Genomic DNA, 21,312 nt, shown 5'->3' with positions numbered 1-21,312 from the left:
TCTCCTTTGACAGGACTGACATTTTGGCCAGAATGCCATGGGGAGGCAGAGAGGGCATAATGGCCCAGGACTTTGTTTACATACTGGTTGGGGAGTGGGGTCTTGAGCAAATGAGTTAACAGACTGAGGATAATGGGAACCAGTTTTCTGACAGATAGATAAAGGAGTTTAACACATACAAAGGGAAGCCAGAGTAAATCCTTCGTTGTTGAATTATAACTGGGGATACTAGTTTGAATAGATGGCTTAATACACAGAGATAAAGAAGAAGACAAAATACGAATGTGTGTGTGTGTATATCTATGCATAGATATACACACACACACGGATATATACCACATACGTTTTCTACCTCTGCCCCTCTAGAAAATCTAGAAACAGCGACACTCAGGTAGTAATGAATACACCTAGCACTCATCTATTAGTTTCTAAATATTGTTTTACTGCTGTATTCGGAGAAGGCAATGGCGACCCACTCCAGCACTCTCGCCTGGAAAATCCCATGGGTGGAGGAGCCTGATAGGCTGCAGTCCATGGGGTCGCTAGGAGTCGGACACGACTGAGCGATTTCACTTTCACTCTTCACTTTCATGCATCGGAGGAGGACATGGCAACCCACTCCAGTGTTCTTGCCTGGAGAATCCCAGGGATGCAGGAGCCTGGTGGGCTGCTGTCTATGGGGCTGCAGAGTCGGACACGACTGAAGCGACTTAGCAGCAGCAGTAGCAGTGCTGTATTAAAAATAACCAGGGTTCCCTGGAGAAACAGATGACCCGAGGGCAGGAGCAGAGAAAGTACAAGATGAGTCTGGGTCATATTGCTATGCCAGCCATAAGGAAGCACTCAGAGAATGACGAGAACATTCCAAATGACAGGAGACAGTTCGTAGGGATTCCCCCTCGCCAAATCTGCGACAGTTTGAGTATCAAAATAAATAATAATAACATTGTTACTGAGTAAACTAAGAGCCTGTATGCTCATAGTTTTATAAATAAATAAATAAACAAAAGTGGGGCAGGGTGAGGGGAGGTCTACAGGATGGCAACCAGTAAGTCTAGAAGAATTAGCAAATCACCATGTGACAAATGTCACAGTTGTAACTGATGTGGGCAAGAATTATCAATGAATGCTAAAACTGCAGGGCAAAAGTCTGGTGACGATATAACGTTTATACAGGTTTGAGTTTCTCCCTACAAAGTACTCAGTAGTTACTTATTAGTAAGTATAAAACACTGGAGAAACCTTGCAGACACTCACCACCTTAACCAAGTGATGAGTTAACATCACAAGTAATGGGACCAACATCATGTGCCTCCTGATACTATGCACTGAGAAGTGAACAACAGCACTTTGTTGGCATTTTCACTAAAGTCTTTAAATCATAATGAAACATGAACATCAGAGATGTTCCAGAAAGTAATCAGCCTGCCCTCTTCAAAACCATCAAGGTCTTGAAAAACAAGAAGAGTGAGAAACTGTTTCAGCCTGATGGAGGCTAAAAAGACATAATAAGTGAATGCAACGGAATACAATATCCTAGATTAAATCCTGGATGTACACAGGCCATTACACAGACACGTGGCAAAATGTGAATAGGGTCTATGTGATCAGCAATATTGGATCAGTGTTAATCTCTTGATTTTGATGGTTGAATGACGTTGTTAAGAGTGCCCTGGAAGTTGTGATATACTCACTCAAGTCTTAAGGGAGCATAAGGCAGTAATGGATATTCATGTCTGCAACCTGTTCTCAACCGATTCAGAAGTATTAACAACTGAGGAATCTGGGGGCAGACTCCAGATCATTTTCTGCAACTTTTATGTAAACCATAAAATTATTTCAAAATAAAAACTTAAGGTAGGTAATTTTTTTTTGCTCTCCACCTCTATGAAATATAACCATTAAATGAGCTAATTTCCTATACCTATAAAACCTCACATACTATTTTAAAACTGTTTATGTTGTTAAAACATTAACATGTATAGGGGTCCTTGAAGAGACAAACTTATTAGTATTTCCACCCTCTGGCCTACTACACACTAAATAAAAACAAATCCACTATACACACCCCTCCCCTAAAGTTGACTCTATCACTATTACTTCACAAACTCTGCCAGATAAAAAGAGATTTGAACAGTAATTGAAAGATACACCATCCTTATAATGTTTATCATATAAACTTAAAAGTTTAATTTGATCCATCAAAAATACCAATGGGTCTTTTAGCGGGTAACTAGATATGACAATTTTAAAGGTCAGAAGAAAAAATATAAATAAGAACTGTTAGAAAACTGTTAAAATAACTGCAAAGAGAAGGGACTAGATTTATCAGATATCAAAACATAGTATAATGTCTCATAATTAAAACATAGACCAGCTGATGAACAGATATAATGTCCGATGGAACAGAACAGAAAGTCTAGAAACTAAAGCTAAATAAGCTGAAGAAAATTTATTACAGGGGAAAAACAAGAGACTCTTTAATAAATGCTACTGGGGCAACTGATAGCCATCTAGGGGAAAAAATAACAACAGTGGAGCCATACTTCATTATAGCTCCAACAATATCGAAACCTTAATGTGAAAAATAAAACTACAGAAGTACTAAAAAAAAAATTTTTTTTCCATAATGTTGGAGTGAGCAAGGCATAACTATGATTCAAAATCAGAAAATCTTTCAGAAAAAGATGGATTGATACACTAAAAACAAAAAATTTCTATAAAGCATCTATAAAGCAATTATCCTTCAATTAAAAAATAAATTTAAAAAATTCTATAAATCAAAAAAAAAAAAGAGAAAAAACTAGGCAAAGGCAAAAGAAATTAAAGAATTGGGGAAAATATTTACATCTCACATCACAAAGAGCTATTATCCTTCCTAAGTATGAACTCTTATAAATCAGGAGGACCAATGATAGAGTTAAAAATGACTGAGGATATACAAAGATAAAGAAAATACAAATGGCTCTTAAACAAATAAAAAGATGCTACATATGAAACAAACAAAACCCAAAGTCTGGTAATATGTTGTTGGTGAAGCTAGGGGAGAGGCATTCTCATGCGTCACTGCTGAGAAGGTAAACTGGTTAAACATCTACGTAAAAATGTATGTGGCTTTGACCCAGCACTTCCACTTCCAGATATAGCTGATCATGCATGAAATATGTACAAGGTAATTCTGGGCAACACTGGTTGTAAAAACAAAATATCATAACTTTTAGGTCCAACAAGGGACTGGTTAAATGAACTATGGTACATCCATGCAATGGAGCACATTGTAACTGGTAAAACAAAAAAAGAATGAGAAAGCTCTTTATATGAGATAATAGAAAGATTTCCAAGATGTATTACATAAAAGAATAAGACGCAGAAGCATGTACAGTGTGACACATGTTGTATAAAATGGTAGTTAGATAAAAATATATATTCATATTTCATACAAGAAGGACATAAAAAGAAATTACTAAAAAAAAAAAAATTACTAATAGAGATTGCCACTGGGAGTAGGGAGAAGGAATGCTTGGATGAAAGTTTTTTCATTGTTCTCCTATGGCATTTTTAAAAAATCGTGAGTTGTGGGAATATATTATTGATAAAAAAACATACAAAACAAAACAAAACAAAACATTGCTTGGTGTAGGAAACTTGCTATCTATGTAATGAAATCCAAACTCCTGAGCTTGGTAAATAAGACCCTTTAAAACTGAATGAAGTCAGGTGTACAGTGTGATCTAAGTCAGGAGTAAGAGTGTGATCTAAGGTCAGGTTTGCAGGTTCAAAAAAGAGACTATAAACAGTCATTAGACTGTAAGACATTTTGCCTGATAATTTGACTTCTCTAAGCTTCCTCCAAGGAGCGGTGGCTGCACGGGTGCAGGAGGGCCTAGGGGAGCTATTCCACATTCAAGGTCAGGAGGGGTGGCGGTGAGAAGATACCCCTCATCCAAGGTAAGAGAAACCCAAGTAAGACAGTAGGTGTTGCAAGAGGGCATCAGAGGACAGACACACTGAAACCATAATCACAGAAAACTAGTCAATCTAATCACACTAGGACCACAGCCTTGTCTAACTCAATGAAACTAAGCCATGCCCGCGGGGCAACCCAAGATCGGCGGGTCATGGTGGAGAGGTCTGACAGTATGTGGTCCACTGGAGAAAGGAATAGCAAGCCACTTCAGTATTCTTGCCTTGAGAACCCCATGCTGCTAAGTAACTTCAGTCGTGTCCGACTCTGTGTGACCCCATAGACGGCAGCCCACCAGGCTTCCCCGTCCCTGGGATTCTCCAGGGAAGAACACTGGAGTGGGTTGCCACTTCCTTCTCCAATGCATGAAAGTGAAAAGTGAAAGGGAAGTCGCTCAGTCGTGTTCAACTCTTTGCGACCCCAAGGACCGCAGCCTACCAGGCTCCTCTGTCCATGGGATTTTCCAGGCAAGAGTACTGGAATGGGGTGCCATCACCTTCTCTGTGACAACCCCATGAACTGTATGAAAAGGCAAAATGATAGGATACCGAAAAAGGAACTCCCCAGGTCAGTAGGTGCCCAACACGCTACTGGAGATCAGTGGAGAAATAACTCCAGAAAGAATGAAGGGATACAGGCAAAGCAAAAACAATACCCAGTTGTGGATGTGACTGGTGATAGAAGCAAGGTCCGATGCTGTAAACAGCAATATTGCACAGGAACCTGGAATGTCAGGTCCATGAATCAAGGCAAATTGGAAGTGGTCAAACAGGAGATGGCAAGAGTGAACATTGACACTCTAGGAATCAGAGAACTAAAATGGACTGAAATGGGTGAATTTAACTCAGATGACCATTATATCTACTACTGCGGGCAGGAATCCCTCAGAGGAAATGGAGTAGCCATCACGGTCAACAAGAGTCTGAAATGCAGTACTTGGATGCAATCTCAAAAATGACAGAATGGTCTCTGTTCATTTCCAAGGCAAACCATTCAATATCACAGTAATCCAAGTCTATGCCCCAACCAGTAATGCTGAAGAAGCTGAAGTTGAACGGTTCTATGAAGACCTACAAGACCTTTTAGAACTAACACCCCCAAAAGATGTCCTTTTCATTATAGGGGACTGGAACGCAAAAGCAGGAAGTCAAGAAACACCTGGAGTAACAGGCACATTTGGCCTTGGAATGCAGAATGAAGCAGGGCAAAGACTAACAGAGTTTTGCCAAGAAAATGCACTGGTCATAGCAAACACCCTCTTCCAACAACACAAGAGAAAACTCTACACATGGACATCACCAGATGGTCAACACCGAAATCAGATTGATTATATTCTCTGCAGCAAAAGATGGAGAAGCTCTATACAGTCAACAAAAACAAGACCGGGAGCTGACTGTGGCTCAGATCATGAACTCCTTATTGCCAAATTCAGACTTAAATTGAAGAAAGTAGGGAAAACCACTAGACCATTCAGGTATGACCTAAATCAAATCCCTTATGATTATACAGTGGAAGTGAGAAATAGATTTAAGGGACTAAACCTGATAGACAGAGTGCCTGATGAATTATGGAATGAGGTTCATGACACTGTACAGGAGACAGGGATCAAGACCATCCCCATGGAAAAGAAATGCAGAAAAGCCAAATGGCTGTCTGAGGAGGCCTTACAAATAGCTGTGAAAAGAACAGAAGCAAAAACCAAAGGAGAAAAGGAAAGATATAAGCATATGAATGCAGAGTTCCAAAGAATAGAAAGAAGAGATAAGAAAGCCTTCCTCAGCGATCAATGCAAAGAAATGGAGGCAAACAACAGAATGGGAAAGACCAGAGATCTCTTCAAGAAAATCAGAGATACCAAGGGAACATTTCATGCAAAGATGGGCTCGATAAAGGACAGAAATGGTATGGACCTAACAGAAGCAGAAGATATTAAGAAGAGGTGGCAAGAATACACAGAAGAATTGTACAAAAAAGATCTTCACGACCAAGATAATCACACTCACCTAGATAATGATCACTCACCTAGAGCCAGACATCCTGGAATGTGAAGTCAAGTGGGCCTTAGAAAGCATCACTACGAACAAAGCTAGTGGAGGTGATGGAATTCCAGTTGAGCTATTTCAAATCCTGAAAGATGATGCTGTCAAAGTGCTGCACTCAATATGCCAACAAATTTGGAAAACTCAGCAGCGGCCACAGGACTGGAAAAGGTCAGTTTTCATTCCTATCCCAAAGAAAGGCAATGCCAAAGAATGCTCAAACTACCGCACAATTGCACTCATCTCACATGCTAGTAAAGTAATGCTCAAAATTCTCCAAGCCAGGCTTCAGCAGTACGTGAACCGTGAACGTCCAGATGTTCAAGCTGGTTTTAGAAAAGGCAGAGGAACCAGAGATCAAATTGCCAACATCTGCTGGATCATGGAAAAAGCAAGAGAGTTCCAGAGAAACATCTGCTTCTGTTTTATTGACTATGCCAAAGCCTTTGACTGTGTGGATCACAATAAACTGTGGAAAATTCTGAAAGAGATGGGAATACCAGACCATCTGACCTGCCTCTGGAGAAACCTATATGCAGGTCAGGAAGCAACAGTTAGAACTGGACATGGAACAACAGACTGGTGCCAAATAGGAAAAGGAGTACGTCAAGGCTACATATTGTCACCCTGCTTATTTAACTTCTATGCAGAGTACATCATGAGAAACGCTGGGCTGGAAGAAGCCCAAGCTGGAATCAAGACTGCCGGGAGAAATGTCAACAACCTCAGATATGCAGATGACACCACCCTTATGGCAGAAAGTGAAGAGGAACTAAAAAGCCTCTTGATGAAAGTGAAAGAGGAGAGTGAAAAAGTTGGCTTAAAGCTCAACATTCAGAAAACGAAGGTCATGGCATCTGGTCCCATCACTTCATGGGAAATAGATGGGGAAAGAGTGGAAACAGTGGCAGACTTTATTTTTTGGGGCTCCAAAATCACTGCAGATGGTGATTGCAGCCATGAAATTAAATGACGCTTACTCCTTGGAAGGAAAGTTATGACCAACCTAGACAGCATAATAAAAAGCAGAGACATTACTTTGCCAACAAAGGCCCGTCTAGTCAAGGCTATGGTTTTTCCTGTGGTCATGTATGGATGTGGGAGTTGGACTATGAAGAACACTGAGCGCCTAAGAATTGATGCTTTTGAACTGTGGTGTTGGAGAAGACTCTTGAGAGTCCCTTGGACTGCAAGGAGATCCAACCAGTCCATCCTAAAGGAGACCAGTCCTGGGTGTTCTTTGGAAGGACTGATGCTGAAGCTGAAACTCCAATACTTTGGCCACCTCATGCAAAGAGTTGACTCATTGGAAAAGACCCTGTGCTGGGAGGGATTGGGGGCAGGAGGAGAAGGGGATGACAGAGGATGAGATGGCTGGATGGCATCAACAACTCGATGGACATGAGTTTGGGTGAACTCCAGGAGTTAGTGATGGACGGCGTGGCCTGGTGTGCTGCAGTTCATGGGGTCGCAAAGAGTCAGACACGACTAAGCCACTGAACTGAACTGAAGATACGGAAACCCTGGAGAAGGATATGAGAACCCACTCCAGTATTCTTGCCTGGAGAATCCCATGGACAGAGGAGCCTGGTGGGCTACACAGTCCATGGCGTCGCAAGAATCGGACATGACTTAGCGACTAAACCACCACCACCACCAAGATATGGAAACAGCCTAAGTACTCATCAACATATGAATGGATAGAGAAAAGAAACGTGGTATATATATATGTGTGTGTATGTGTGTATAATGGAATATTATTAAGCCATAAAAAAGAATAAAATCTCGCCATTTGCAACAAAAATGATGGCCCTTGAGGGCATTAAGTCAAGTGAAATAAATCAGAGAAAGATAAATCCTGTATGATCTCACTTACAGAATCTAAAGCAAAACAAAAAAAACAAGCTCATGGATAGTTGAGAACAGATGGATGGTTCCCAGAGGCTGGGGGTGGGGGGTGGGAGAAGTGAGTGAAGGACATCAAAAGGTACAAACTTCCAGTTATAAAATAAGTAAGTTATCAGGATGTAATATACAGCATGGTGATTATAGTAAATAATACTGTACTGCATATTTGAAAGTTGCTAAGTGAGCAGATCTCAAAAGTTTTCCTCACAAGAAACACAAAAAAATTCTGTACTATATATGGTGATGTTTGTTAACTAGACTTATTGTGGCAAACATTTCACAATATATATAAATACTGAATAATTATGCTGTACATCTGAAACTAACATAATGTTTTATGTCAATTATGCCTCAATTAAAAAAGTTTTGCTAGGACAGCTCCTAAGTCTCAAGAAACCGGTTTACTCCCTAGATTACTGGCTTATTACAATGGAGAGCAATCAGCAGCCAGATGAAGAGATACACAGGGGGAATTCCTGAACAAAGAAGCTTCTGTCCTTGTCTGGGGCCTGGCATAAGGACACATAGAATCTTCTGGTTCACCAACCGGTAAAATACCCCATACCCTGTACTACTGGATTTTTATAGAGACTTCGTTACCTAGACATGATCAATTACTAACTCCAGCCATGATCAGTTATTTCCAGCCCTTCGCCCCCTCTCTGGAGAAAGAGCAAGGGTACAGTCCTGAAAACGCCAAGCTTCGAATTATGGCCTGATCGTTCACAGCTTCCATCCAGGACCCACCCAGAATCATCTCAATAGAATAAGGTATGCTCCTAGTGTCCTGAGGTAGGAATTAATAAGGGTTTCAGGAGCCATGTATCAGGAACTGGGGACAGAAGCCAGTATATCTATTTCTTATTTCATTCAAGGAAACAAAATACCCTAAATTACATTCATTATCTTCCTTTACTCTATCTCCCTAAGTCTGTTCCTTTCTGTAACAGCTTCATTATCTAGCTATCTAACCCCAAAATTTTAGAGTCATTCTTAAAATTTTTCCTTCTCTCACTTTCTTCTCTCACTTGTTGCACTTAGCTCAAACGTTTACCAAATTCTTTCCATTCTAATTCTTAAAGTGAAGTGAAAGTTGCTCAGTCGTGTCCAACTCTTTGCAACCCCATGGACTGTAGCCCGCCAGGTTCCTCTGTCCATGGAATTCTCCAGGCAAGAATACTCGAGTGAGTAGCCGTTCCCTTCTCAGGGGATTTTCCCAACCCAGGGATAGAACCCAGGTCTCCCGCATTGCAGGCAGATTCTTTACCAGCTGAGCCACCAGGGAAGCCCAAGAATATTGGAGTCAGTAGCCTATCCCTTCTCGAGGGGATATTCCCAACCCAAGAATTGACCCAGGCTCTCTTGCATTGCAGGCGGATTCTTTACCAGCTGAGCCACCAGGGAAGCCCAGACCTTAATTCTTGAGTATCTCCTAGATCACTCCATACCTGGTCCCTGCTTTAGTTCTGACTCACTGCATGTGAATCTACTACAACAGCCTCCAAAGGCTCTCCTCTCATCTTGCCTCTTCCCACTCATCCACCAGTGCGGCTACAATTAATTTTCTAAAACTCAAATCTCATTTTTCCATATTCAAACTCTTTCAGTGGCCTCCCAGTGCCTGAGGAGAGAGGCTTTACTTCAGCTGAATTATGCAATTTCCTGAGCTTCAACGTCCCTCTCTCATTTCTTCACCATTGTCTCTGCTTTGCCTTCCACCTGCAACGAGGTTAACTCAGAGAGCCTGTGAACTGGATGGAAACAAAATCACATTTTCCTTTTCATTAATTTCTATCTAAAACTTAGCATTTCCTTCAAGTATGATGGTAGGGAGCAAACCATAGTATTAGCATTACCTGTGATTTTTTTTCACCAGTAGAAATCAAACATTTTCATATCATATTAGCATTGTTGCAGATACTGCAAACTATCAATTATATTTATGGTCTGAAATCATGGTAGTTACTAGGTCACTCTGCTGCTGCTGCTGCTAAGTCGCTTCAGTCATGTCTCTGTGTGACCCCAGAGATGGCAGCCCACCATGCTCCCCCGTCGCTGGGATTCTCCAGGCAAGAACACTGGAGTGGGTTGCCATTTCCTGCTTCGATGCATAAAAGTGAAAAGTAAAAGTGAAGTCACTCAGTCGTGTCCGACTCTTAGCGACCCCATCGACTGCAGCCTACCAGGCTCCTCTGCCCATGGGATTTTCCAGGCAAGAGTACTGGAGTGGGGTGCCATTGCCTTCTCCAAGTCACTCTAAATCTTGTTATTTAATGTGTAAAATAACAAAGCACATGTTACTCTATCACAACATTGCTTTTCGTAATTTTAAGTCAAAAATATATACTTCAATATTGTTGGTTTTACTTATAAATCTGTGTATTTTATGTATTTAAGAAAGGATAGAAAAGCTTCTTTCGGCTGCCAAAGGAATCACTTGCCCAAAAAACTTTAGTTAAGTGTTCTTTTCCACTGTACCTTCCTGCAGGACTGCTATTCTCTCATTAACTTGGTTAAAACTATCACCCTGTCCCTAACTTCTAGACCCTCTTCTCTTCCCTTCCACAGTCCCACAGGCTCTCTGTAAATGCCTGGCTCCTCCTCCTTTAGACAAAGCTCCTTGAACGGAGGAAGGTGTCGTTCATTTTTGTACTGGTTTGGAGTCTGCCATACAGAAGTGAAACCAAATTTTGTTCAATGAATAAATGAATGAATATAAAAATATAAGCAGATCAAATATCTTAGAGTCTTAAAATCTGGGTCTGAATCCTGGCTAACAATCAGTAGATCCGTGACTTGGAGAAAGTCTTTTAATTTTTTTAAACTTCTTTTTCATGTCTGAAATGTGGATAAATCTCCCCTATTTATTGTACTGTTTGTCAAGACGATTAAATAAGGTAACTCTGTGAAAGTGCTTTGTACAGCTGCAAAGGCTACCCCAAATTTAGTTATACCGTGCTAAGGTCATTATTATTTAAAAACCTGTCTCCAGCGAATCCCTCAAATGGCCTGCTATGAAGTGAAAGCTAATGTCCATCCTAGAATTCACACAATGAAGCCCCAGTATGGTGGTACTGGGAGCTGGAATTTTGGGGAGGGGGCCTCATGATGGGATTAGTGCCTTTAATATTCAATAAGAAGAGACATGAGAGAGCTTATTTCTCTTTCATTCTATCTCTGTCATGTAAGGATACAAAAAGAAGATTGCTACCTGTGAATCACAAAGAGGGCTCTCACCAGACCCCAACCTTATGGGCACCCTGGTCTTGGACTTCCAACATCCAGAACTGTGAAAACAATAAATCCCTATTCCTTAAGCCACACAGTCCATGATATCTTGTTACAGCAGCCACACCAAGACACTGCCCTGTGCTGCAGGGTGTATCCAGAAGCTCTTCCCTACACATATGGTTCTGTGTACTTCAGGTGTGTGTGCCCTTGTTTCTATTTACTTCTTGCTATTCTGCCCAATGCCCATCCCTCTCCACTGCCTGGGCAGCACACACAGATTCTTCAACACTCAGTTGAAGTGTGAACAACCTCCTCTGCACTCCTTTCTCAGGCCTCTCCCCTCTCCCCACACCTTGTGCAGTCGGTATATGAGAGTTAACCTCCATTAGTCTCTAGATAGCGGGCCTATTCTTGACCTCCTCTCATCCATCAGGAATGCATGTTTACCTGAGCATAAAATTGGGCAAGCAAAAGTGATTAGAAAATATACGAAACAAATCAGTGACACTGTATGCTTCTGGTTATTTGTAAGAACAGCAGAGCCGTAGCCTGTAAGTGTAAATTCTGAATGATGAATCTGTCGCAAGTGCTTTAAATATTCAGTTTCATCTCATTATAAATGTAAATACATTCACTGTAGCAAAGCAAGGTGAAGTTCATCTTGCAATGTCTATTTCAACAGTCATATCAATGCAGAGCACTGTGTTACTGAAAATGTCATCATGAGGAGGCGCAGACAGGAGACCACAGCACCTCTGAATTCCTCCTATCCTCACTGCGTCTGCAAGGAGAACAGGAGCGAGAGTTCTATGCAGACCCCTCAACTCAGAGCATGACAGTGGAGAACAGAAGCCAGAAGGGTGGCAGTCAGTTCCACACACAATGAGTTACAGGCTGACCTTCGCAGAGTAGGAGGAGGCAGTGGTGATCTTCCAGGTACAACCCGGACCCTCTTACAGAGCTGCCGTAAGGTCTGCTCAATTTTCAGGAAGCAGGACACAGTTTCCAGGAAAGTACAGGGGCATGAAAGAAACCATCAAGGCAATGATATACAGACAATAATTGATTTAGGGCAAAATTTGAGTTTGAGATTTAAGATCAAGCAGAAGGAAATAAAATTATTCCCTAACCACACTACCATAAATGATCTCACTTCCAACTTCATATACAAAGTGCACATTAGGGAAAACTTTCCATTTCCTGCCATCTACCTTTAGATCTATTTCCCCCAGTAACCTGAGACCAAGCTGCCTGATTTGCTTTGCATTCCCTTGAGTTCTTCAATTCCTAAAAGTCATGAACAAGCTTGCTCTATGATGCCCCATTTAATTTATTAACTATTGCCTTATCTAAATGTCCTCTATAACCTTCTTACCTACGGTTAGGAAGGTGCTCAAGAGCTGCTCCGTGGCAACAGGCTTGATCTCTGTCCTCAGATTAACAAATCTGCCAACCACCAAGGGAGCTCGGCGGAAACCTAGAATCCTGGTTTGGAAGGTTGAACAGAAGAGAAAAATCTTTGGGGATATATTTTATTTTTGTTTATTAAATTTTTTAAAAATATATATATTTTATTGAAGTATATTTGTTTTACAAAGTTTCAGATGCACAGCAAGGTGATTTAGTTATACATATATGCATATATTTGGAGAGGGAAATGGCAATCCACTCTAGAATTCTTGCCTGGGAAATCCCATGGACAGAGGAGCCTGGCAGGTTACACAGTCCACAGGCTTGCAAGAGTAGGACACTACGTAGCAACTAAACCAGAATATGCATATATATTATTTTCCATTATAGGTTATTACAAGATATTGACTATAGTTCCCCGTGCTATATAGTAAATCTTTGTTGCTTGTTGTGTATCTATGGTGATGTATTTTAAACAGTAGGGTGTTTTTTTTTTTTTTTTTTTCTGGCCAAGTTGAGCAGCTTATAGGATCTTAGTTTCCTGACTAGGGAATTCCCTAAACAGAAATCTTAAAAATCACAGTTAATCATGTTGTTAGGTGTGTAAAGGTACTGTTGTGTGTGTTAGTCACTTAGTCGTGTCTGACTCTTTGCAACCCCATGGACTGTAGCCCATCAGGCTCCTCTGTCCATGGGGATTCTCCAGGCAAGAACACTACAGTGGGTTGCCATGTCCTTCTCCAAAATACTGTTGATTGCTGGCAAATATTTTTCAGAGGTACATATATTTATGAATTTAATATCGAGACGTAATTTATTGAAGATATATCTGGCAAAATGTGAGCAACTGTTAAACCTAGGGAGTGGGTCTATGGGTTCATTACAATGTTCTCTCTATGTTTGTTAGAAATTTTTCATAATAAGATTTTAAAATAAACTTAACAAAGCATTAAAAAAAAAGATTGGGCCTAAACCCACACACGATTTCAAATCTTTGCATAAAGCAGAATACTGATAGAAAACTACACAACTTAACCTAAAAGGATAAACTCGTAGGACAACTTAAATATGGATACATTTTAAGATACTTCTAGTGGTCTCAAAGTACAGCCTTATGGTTGAGCACTATCATTTTTTTAAAAAAGGGAATTTTCTTGCTAAAAAAAAAATACACACTCCCTGAATAAAAGTTGGAGGGGCAGGATTCAGAATACACAGAAAATTTATGGAAGAAAATTAAAATCATCCATAATTCCACAATCCAGAAGTAACCAGTGACAATCTGGCATTCAACCATATTTTTCAGACATGTATATACAGACATACACTCACTCGTGTGTGTATATACATAACTGAAATTACACTATGTGCAATTTTGCCTCCTGCTTTTCACTCATCATTGCATCATGAGCCTTTTCTGACTCTCTTTAGAAAGTTGCCTTAAGGTTTCTACAATTACAAATGACTGTGCAATAAATAATCCATTGTTCAGGGCTGCTAACTGACTCTCTATCCTAAACTCATTCTTAAAAAAGCCGCAAAAGCAAGGAGATCACAGATCAGTCGAAATAACATAAAAATTGAGAGAACCTTCTGAGGCCAGAGGAGGGGGTTAAATCCTAATGTAATGGAGAAACAGCAACTCAGGGCAGAAAAGTGTAAGGAGCACGGGGTGGGAAAGAAAGTGGGGAAGTATCTTTTCTCCCCACTGACCACTGTCAGACCAAAGAAGAGCATCCATTTAGTGTTGGGAAGCCATATTCAGTGGTACTTGGCCTGGCTGGGGCAGTTAACAAAAGGGATAGGGGGCTAGTCAGAGAATAGCTTTCAGACTTTGAGGGAGGGAAAGGCTTCTAAATACAAGACCCCAAAGCACAGGTCATAAATTGAAACATTATTTACTTCATTAATATCCAAAGTAGTAATTTCTGTACAAAGACAGCTTCACTCCAAGTTAACAAATAGGTGCTGTGCTGTGAAAAGATGAGGAGGTATCTCTGCCAATAATTGGGGGAATATAAAGGAACAATGAGATAACACTTCACATGTATCAGATTAACAAAAATTAGTATGTTGGATAATAGGAAATATTGGTATGGTTATAGGAAAAAGATCTTCAGGCACTGCTGGTGTCCATCAACAGAGAAACAGGAAAGGGATTAGGGATGAAGAAAACAAGGAAACAAATAAGGGCTTGCAAAGACTGATTCTAATGTGCAGTTAAGTGATAAGTAGGATTTATCCAACTCTTTCCCACTAGGTCTTAATAGGGGCAGTGAAAAGTCATGGTATTATGAATGAACATTCATTTAATTTTCCCTGTCATTAGATGTTTAGGTTGCTTTCAGATTTTCAGTACTGAAAATGCTACTAGCTAAGATCTTGCTATATGTATCTTTTAATTTCTGATTCTCTAGAGTACTTTTTAGAAATATCTTCCGAGAAATGTCTTAGATGTTTGCATTAAAAGGTAGCTATTCATTCAAAAGGTATGAACATGAAGATTCTGGATTCATGGTGCAAGAGTTCTTAAAAACAGAACCAATTAACAATGACACAAGCAGCGTATGGATGCCAATCTCTTCCTGCCGATAAAGTACCATCTTCTTTCTGCTCTTTGTCACTTTCAGGAGGAGAAAACAGTGTCCCATTATTTCACTGGATTCTTTTTGGTCGCATTCTGTGGCTTGTGGAATCTTAGCTTCCCAACCAGGGACTGAATCTGAGCCTTCCAAAAGAGTGGCATCCTAACCGATGGACAACCAGGGAATTATCTGGATTTTTTTTTATTACTGGTGAAGATGAACTCCCTCTGCCATATTTATTAGCAATCAGTAATTTCTATTCAGCCAACTGTGTTCTTAAACCATTTTCTACTAGTGTTTTAGAGTATATATAAGATTTTATAAACTTATATATTAAGGCTATTAATGCTTAGATTATATATTAGATTCAGGTATTTTCCTCTCAAGTTAGTTTGCTTTTAAATTTTTACGTTTTTTAACATACAAGTTAAATTTTTTTTTTTAGTTGAATCTACTGAGTTTTTAAAAATTTATTTATTGGCTGCAGTATGCGGGATCCTAGTTCCCTGAACAGGGATCAAACCCATGCCCTCCTGCAACGGAAGCACAGAGTCAACCACTGGACCACGAGGAAAGTCCTTCTTTGTGATTTTTAAATTATTGCTTTTATACCTAGAAAATCCTTCCTAATCCTGAAAAAAGATAAAGATTCATCTTTATTTTCTTCTAGTTTCCTTATAGATTCATTAAAAAAAATATAGTGAATAATTTCTTTTAAAGTCTATCAACATGCCCTGATTAAAGATCTGATCAGAAGGAACAACTGGGACACTAGACAATTCAGTTACAAGAATCCTGACTAATAACCAGCTTAAAAAGTATTAGTTTTCCTCATTAACTTACACATTTAGAATTCACATTTATCCTGGTTATTGAAGCTGTGCATATTTTGTATGAAGGAAAATAATATTTACATACATGTCATGTTATGTTTCTGGCATATGAGGATAAATGAGTATTACTTAAAAACAGAATCAAAACAAAACAAAAACCAGGACTGCCAGGCCCAATTAATGACCAGTTCAATTTAGGGATTTGAAGTCAAACTTTGGTTTTCTTCTTGCCATTTTATTTACCCAAATAATGAGGCACTCATACAAATTTAGTGGAAGCAATCAGTTATCTAAAGTAAGTTAACAAGTCAAAGTTATTACACAAGACCTCCCCAAGATATTTTTTAAAGGAAATGAAACGAATGTAACCCACTGTGATTGCACATACCTGTCCAAATGAAAGGCTGCCACCTCCGCATTGTGTCTATCATAACCAGCATATGGTTCCCCTTCTACCACATAGTCCCGGTTATACCTGCAGAGTGAATGGGAAGCACAGATGTAGACCTGAATTACATCAGCACCAGAGGTGACAGTGCAAGAGGCAAAACAGAGACTCTGCAAGCCTGACTCTGCTCTAGCAACCTCTGTCAACCCTGAGAACAGCCATGGGTTAGCATGGATCACTAGTAGGTGACGTGAAGACGAAGTGGAGAAGCAAACCAGAATTATACACCTACCTCTGCAATCATTCTATGAATAAAACACAGGTGTTATTTCTACCCTTCCTAGAGACTTTCAACTTAGCTTAAGTAAAACTATAAGGTACTTTTCTGAACTCTTTGTATCTTCAGCACACTGCTAAATCTATAGTTGGTGCTTAATAAATGTCTGCTGAATTGTCTATTAGACTAAACTGAAACAATGAAGACAAATATGTAATTAAAAGGCTTGCTTACCAGAATGGCTATGGTAAGGCTTATTAGAGAAGTTTAAATTTCTCAGGGAAAACAATGGTCCTGATATGTTTTAGGCTTTGTTAAATAAGTAGGAAAAGGAAAAATTTTTTTAAGTTATCTGAATAACTATTCTCTTTTTAAGTTTATGATGATGCAGTGGAAGGAATACTGGACTGCAGTGAGAGTTAGGTAAATCTCTGTCATTACCTGCCTGGGTAACCTTGAGTAAAACCCTTCTTTTCTGTGGGTCTTAGATTTCTTATTGATAATATTAGGGGCTGGACCAAAAAGAAGTTCTAAGATGTCTTTGCAAAGAGCTGACTCATTGGAAAAGACCGTGATGGTGGGAATGATTAAGGGCAGGAGGAGAAGGGGGCGACAGAGGATGAGATGGTTGGATAGCATCACCGACTCAATGGACATGAATGAGTAAACTCCAGGAGACGGTGAAGAACAGGGGAGCCTGGCACACTGCAGTCCACGGGGTTGCAAAGAGTTAGTCACGATTTAGCGACTAAACAACAACAACGAAGATGTCTTTCATCTCAAACTCCATCCTGATGATTTTACATCACATGCATGACATAAATGAAGGATAATGAAAACTGGCATATTTCTTTCTACTAATTATATAGAGATACAACTTAAACTTGTTAATGGGAAGAACTGAACACAATTCATCTATGACTTCTACTGTTCACTTGCATTTCCTGAATCAAAAGGAGACCTAGTAGGCTTTACAAGACAGACATAAGTTGAGAATGATGTGCAGAGGAGCCACTCCACTAAGGTCACTTGGATCTGCAAAGCAGAAAAGGCCATGAGGAAGTGGGAAACAGTACTATACAAGGCAGTGACCTTCAACATAAATGACCACAGAATATAAAGTGAAACCATATTCATAAAACACATTTTCAAGTCAAAGCAATGAAATATTTATGTTAGTAGACAGACATGCCTCAACACCTGATTGGACACCAGTTTCTTCTTAGCCTGGTCAATATACTCATATGTATTTTTTTGTTTCTGGGGTCAAAGCATCATTTAGGCTGCCTAGGATTACACCTGCTACCTCCAAATTAAAAGTCTCAGTTTTTAAAAGGACTGCAGCGAAAGCTGACACTATTCAAGCATTTCTCTCTCCACTACAGCTGCAGGTGACAGGCCTGGAATACTTTATTTCCCAGGACTGTAGCGGAGCCACAGAAGATTGTGGTGATATGCAGTCCACTCCTTTCAGTGAAATGCCAGAGAACTTTCCAGAACATGGAAAGGCTGCACAGAATGAAATGTAAAACCCTAGAAAAATTCAGAAACTTTGGGAATGGGCTGGAGAAACAGGAAGGGAAGGACATGGGAAAGGAAGAGGAATCCAAATGAAAGAACTGCACTGGAGTCCAGAGGTCTGAATCCTTAGTTCATGTTTCGGTTTTTGTGAAACATGCAAGTCAGAACCCTGGATTTCACTCTTCCCAGAAGTAAAATGAGTAGTTAAGACTAGTTGATCACCAAGGTCCCTTTCAACACTTCCTATGATCCTTCACTTCTCCCAAGCTCTGGGCCCTTGCCAGCTTGTTCTTTTCCCACCATAACTGCAGTTTTTTCCTATGAAAATCAATGTACTTCCAGAAAAGATACAGCTACATTAAAAAACAAAATTACTTTTATAATAATGTAAGGTAAAATGTGTAAATAAAGGCATGACTGTATTTCTGTACATTTCATGCACTATACAAATCTTCCATCTCTGACAGGAGGACATGGACAACCAGGCTCCAGAAATGCTGAACCACAAGTGGCTGTTCAAGAAAGGTGCACGTCTCAACTCAGCAGGAAGGACTTAGATCCTCCTCTCAACAGAGCGATCCATCTTAAGTTACTGACAGAACAACGAAATTCATACAGTAACTGCCGATAAATCACTCCTATCCTCCTGGTGAAGGACATCAGAATGTAACCAAGGACATTAATTTGCACTTATACTAGGACTAAATAGTCTCAGAGGCCCCTGGGGTCAGAATAGCAATTTGCTGGGTGTTTTCAGACTGGAGTCGATTTCTACAAGCACTTATGTGAACCCACTTTCCCCAGCCTGCGAGAGTGCCAGGGTGACTAGGGTGCTACCACCCACTGTAAGGGCCTCAGCAGCTTGCACAGGGTTGGGGAGGAACATCCCTGGAGCCGGGCAAAGAAAAGGGCTATTTGGGAGATGATGGGGGATGAAGGGGCTGCCTTGACAAGAATAAAGAACTGGGCGTAGAGAGGAGGACCAGGCTGTAAGAGGCTTGGCCATCAGGCTGCGGAGGCTGGGTTTTGTCTGGTGAGTAATGGGAATCCTTGGACGTTTTAAAGCTGGGGAGCACAGTGATGATACGGGTATTTGGGAGAAGAATGATAGTAGTTTTCAGGATGGTCTGGAAGAGGAAAGTATGGGAAGGCTGCGGTGGTAGTAAGAGATATGAGATGAAGCATCAGTGACTAACGTTAGCTCATGCGTTTATCTGCTGCCACTTCCCCTTCTCACCAGTCTGGCCTCTTCCACCCTCCATTTATATTATAACTTGTCTGAACACTGCAGACCTATCTGCAAAGCGCCTGAACTAACACTAACGTTGCACACCGTCAGTAATATCTGCCTTCTAACACTTCCTGCTGCCCCATCTCACCTTTAATTCCCCAGTGTATAAACAGTGGGTATGAAGAGGGTCTTTTATTTAAACATAAACTGCCTGCAATTCATCTCTTTTTACATGAACTTAATTCTTGTTTTTAGTTTGCTTTCTTTCCATCAGTCTGCTTATGCTGCTGATCGCTCAGGCTACAAATCAAGAGGTCAAGGATCACATTTCAAAAGGAAACTAGCAAATTTTTGAAAATGGATGATCCATATCTTCTCTCTTACAAAGGAAGACAAACAAATGTGAGAGGCTCGCATGTGTGTGGCAGAACACCAGCTGCTCACACTCTGACAGATCCAAATGCCAGCTCCATTAGTTACTGCAGGGTGACCCTGTCAAGTTACTCTTTCTACGTCTCAGTTTCTGCTTCTGGAAATAAGCACTGTAACTGTCCACGGTTGTGATGAAGGTTAAAAGCATTAACATACAAAAGTACTTAGTGTAACACCTGGCAAACAGTGTGCATGCAATAGAAATTAGATTCGAGGTCCACATAGCCATGCTTTTCCCACATTACCTGATTTCCAAATCTTCCATTTTACCTCCCAGTTCCAGGCAAATGCAGACCCCTTCCATTTCTGGAATCCCAATATACTAGCTCTTGGCTGCCTATTATCTACTGATATTTGGGTCATGAAGAGAGGTAAGTCAACTACTCTGGTCACAGTTAAGTTTTTGCACATAATCACCCCTTGTTTCTTCTCCCACACCAGCAAGAGACCCCAAGTTATGTGTTATAATTCTCTCCAAAGCTCCACTGAGGAATGAAAAAATGTTTAGTCCACAGATAATTTCAGACCTTACAAATTTTGAGAAAATGCACTGGTAACTAATTCCTGTCAAAAGAATATAGATTACCACCATGTTAATCTATTTCAAATTCATATACACACAGAAAACTTAAAAAAAAAAAATTATACTGTAGAATTGCCACACAAATTCTCTCTGTAGATCCTTAGAGAAGTCCAAAGAGATCACTGTCTAATAGTATATGAACTAGCTCTTTCTCCAGTTCAAATTTGGACTGAGGCAACTAAAATGGCTCAGCTCTCTGCTTAAAACAGGCAAAAGAAATGAGGTATTACTACACACATTAGAATGACCAAATCCAAAACACAGACAACACCAAAGGTTAATGAGGATGTGGAATAACAAGAACTCTCACTCATAGCTGATGGGAATGTAAAATGGAACAACCACTTTGGAAGACAGATTGGTAGTTTATTACAAAATTAAACATACTCTCACCATATAGTCCAGCAACTATGCTCCTTGGTATTTACCCAAATGAGCTAAAAACTTATCTACACAAAAACCTGCACACGAATGTTTATAGAAGCTTTACTCACAACTGCCAAAACTGGGACGCAACCAAGATACCTTTCAGTAGATGAATGAATAAACAACCTGTGGTACATGTATCTACACAATGGAATATCATTCAGGAAAAAAAAAAAAGAGCCATCAAGCCACAAAAAGACACAGAGGAACCTTAAAAAACATGAAGAGAAGCCAATCTGAAAACGTTACAAAAGGTATCACTCCAGCTATATGACATTCTGCAAAAGGCAAAACCATGGAGACACTAAAGAGATTAGTGGTTGCCAAGGACGCAAGGGGAAGAAGGGAAGAATGAATAGATAGAACACAGGGGACTCTGAGGTCAGGGAAACTGTCCTTTATTATGGTGTGACGGTGAATACTGGTCATTATGAGTTTATTAAAACTCACAGAATACACAGCACAAAGAGTGAACTTTAACATA

At 40.1% G+C, this 21,312-nt stretch overlaps 1 protein-coding gene across 2 annotated transcripts in view; it reads right to left on the bottom strand.

Annotated features, from left to right (window-relative positions):
- The window catches only part of FAM20B (FAM20B glycosaminoglycan xylosylkinase), a 44,521-nt gene that overhangs the window by 8,958 nt on the left and 14,251 nt on the right, over positions 1–21,312 (bottom strand). For both annotated transcript variants that reach the window (XM_052653730.1, XM_052653731.1), the window contains exons 3-4: positions 16,359–16,445; positions 12,518–12,627 (exon numbers count right to left, since the gene is read on the bottom strand). In XM_052653730.1, coding sequence (XP_052509690.1) covers positions 12,518–12,627; positions 16,359–16,445 — 197 coding nt within the window. The remainder of the gene's footprint in view (positions 1–12,517; positions 12,628–16,358; positions 16,446–21,312) is intronic.

This window comes from Budorcas taxicolor, chromosome 16, assembly GCF_023091745.1.
Source record: "Budorcas taxicolor isolate Tak-1 chromosome 16, Takin1.1, whole genome shotgun sequence".
Taxonomy (NCBI): Eukaryota; Metazoa; Chordata; class Mammalia; order Artiodactyla; family Bovidae; genus Budorcas; species Budorcas taxicolor.
This window is presented reverse-complemented; position numbering and strand designations above follow the sequence as displayed.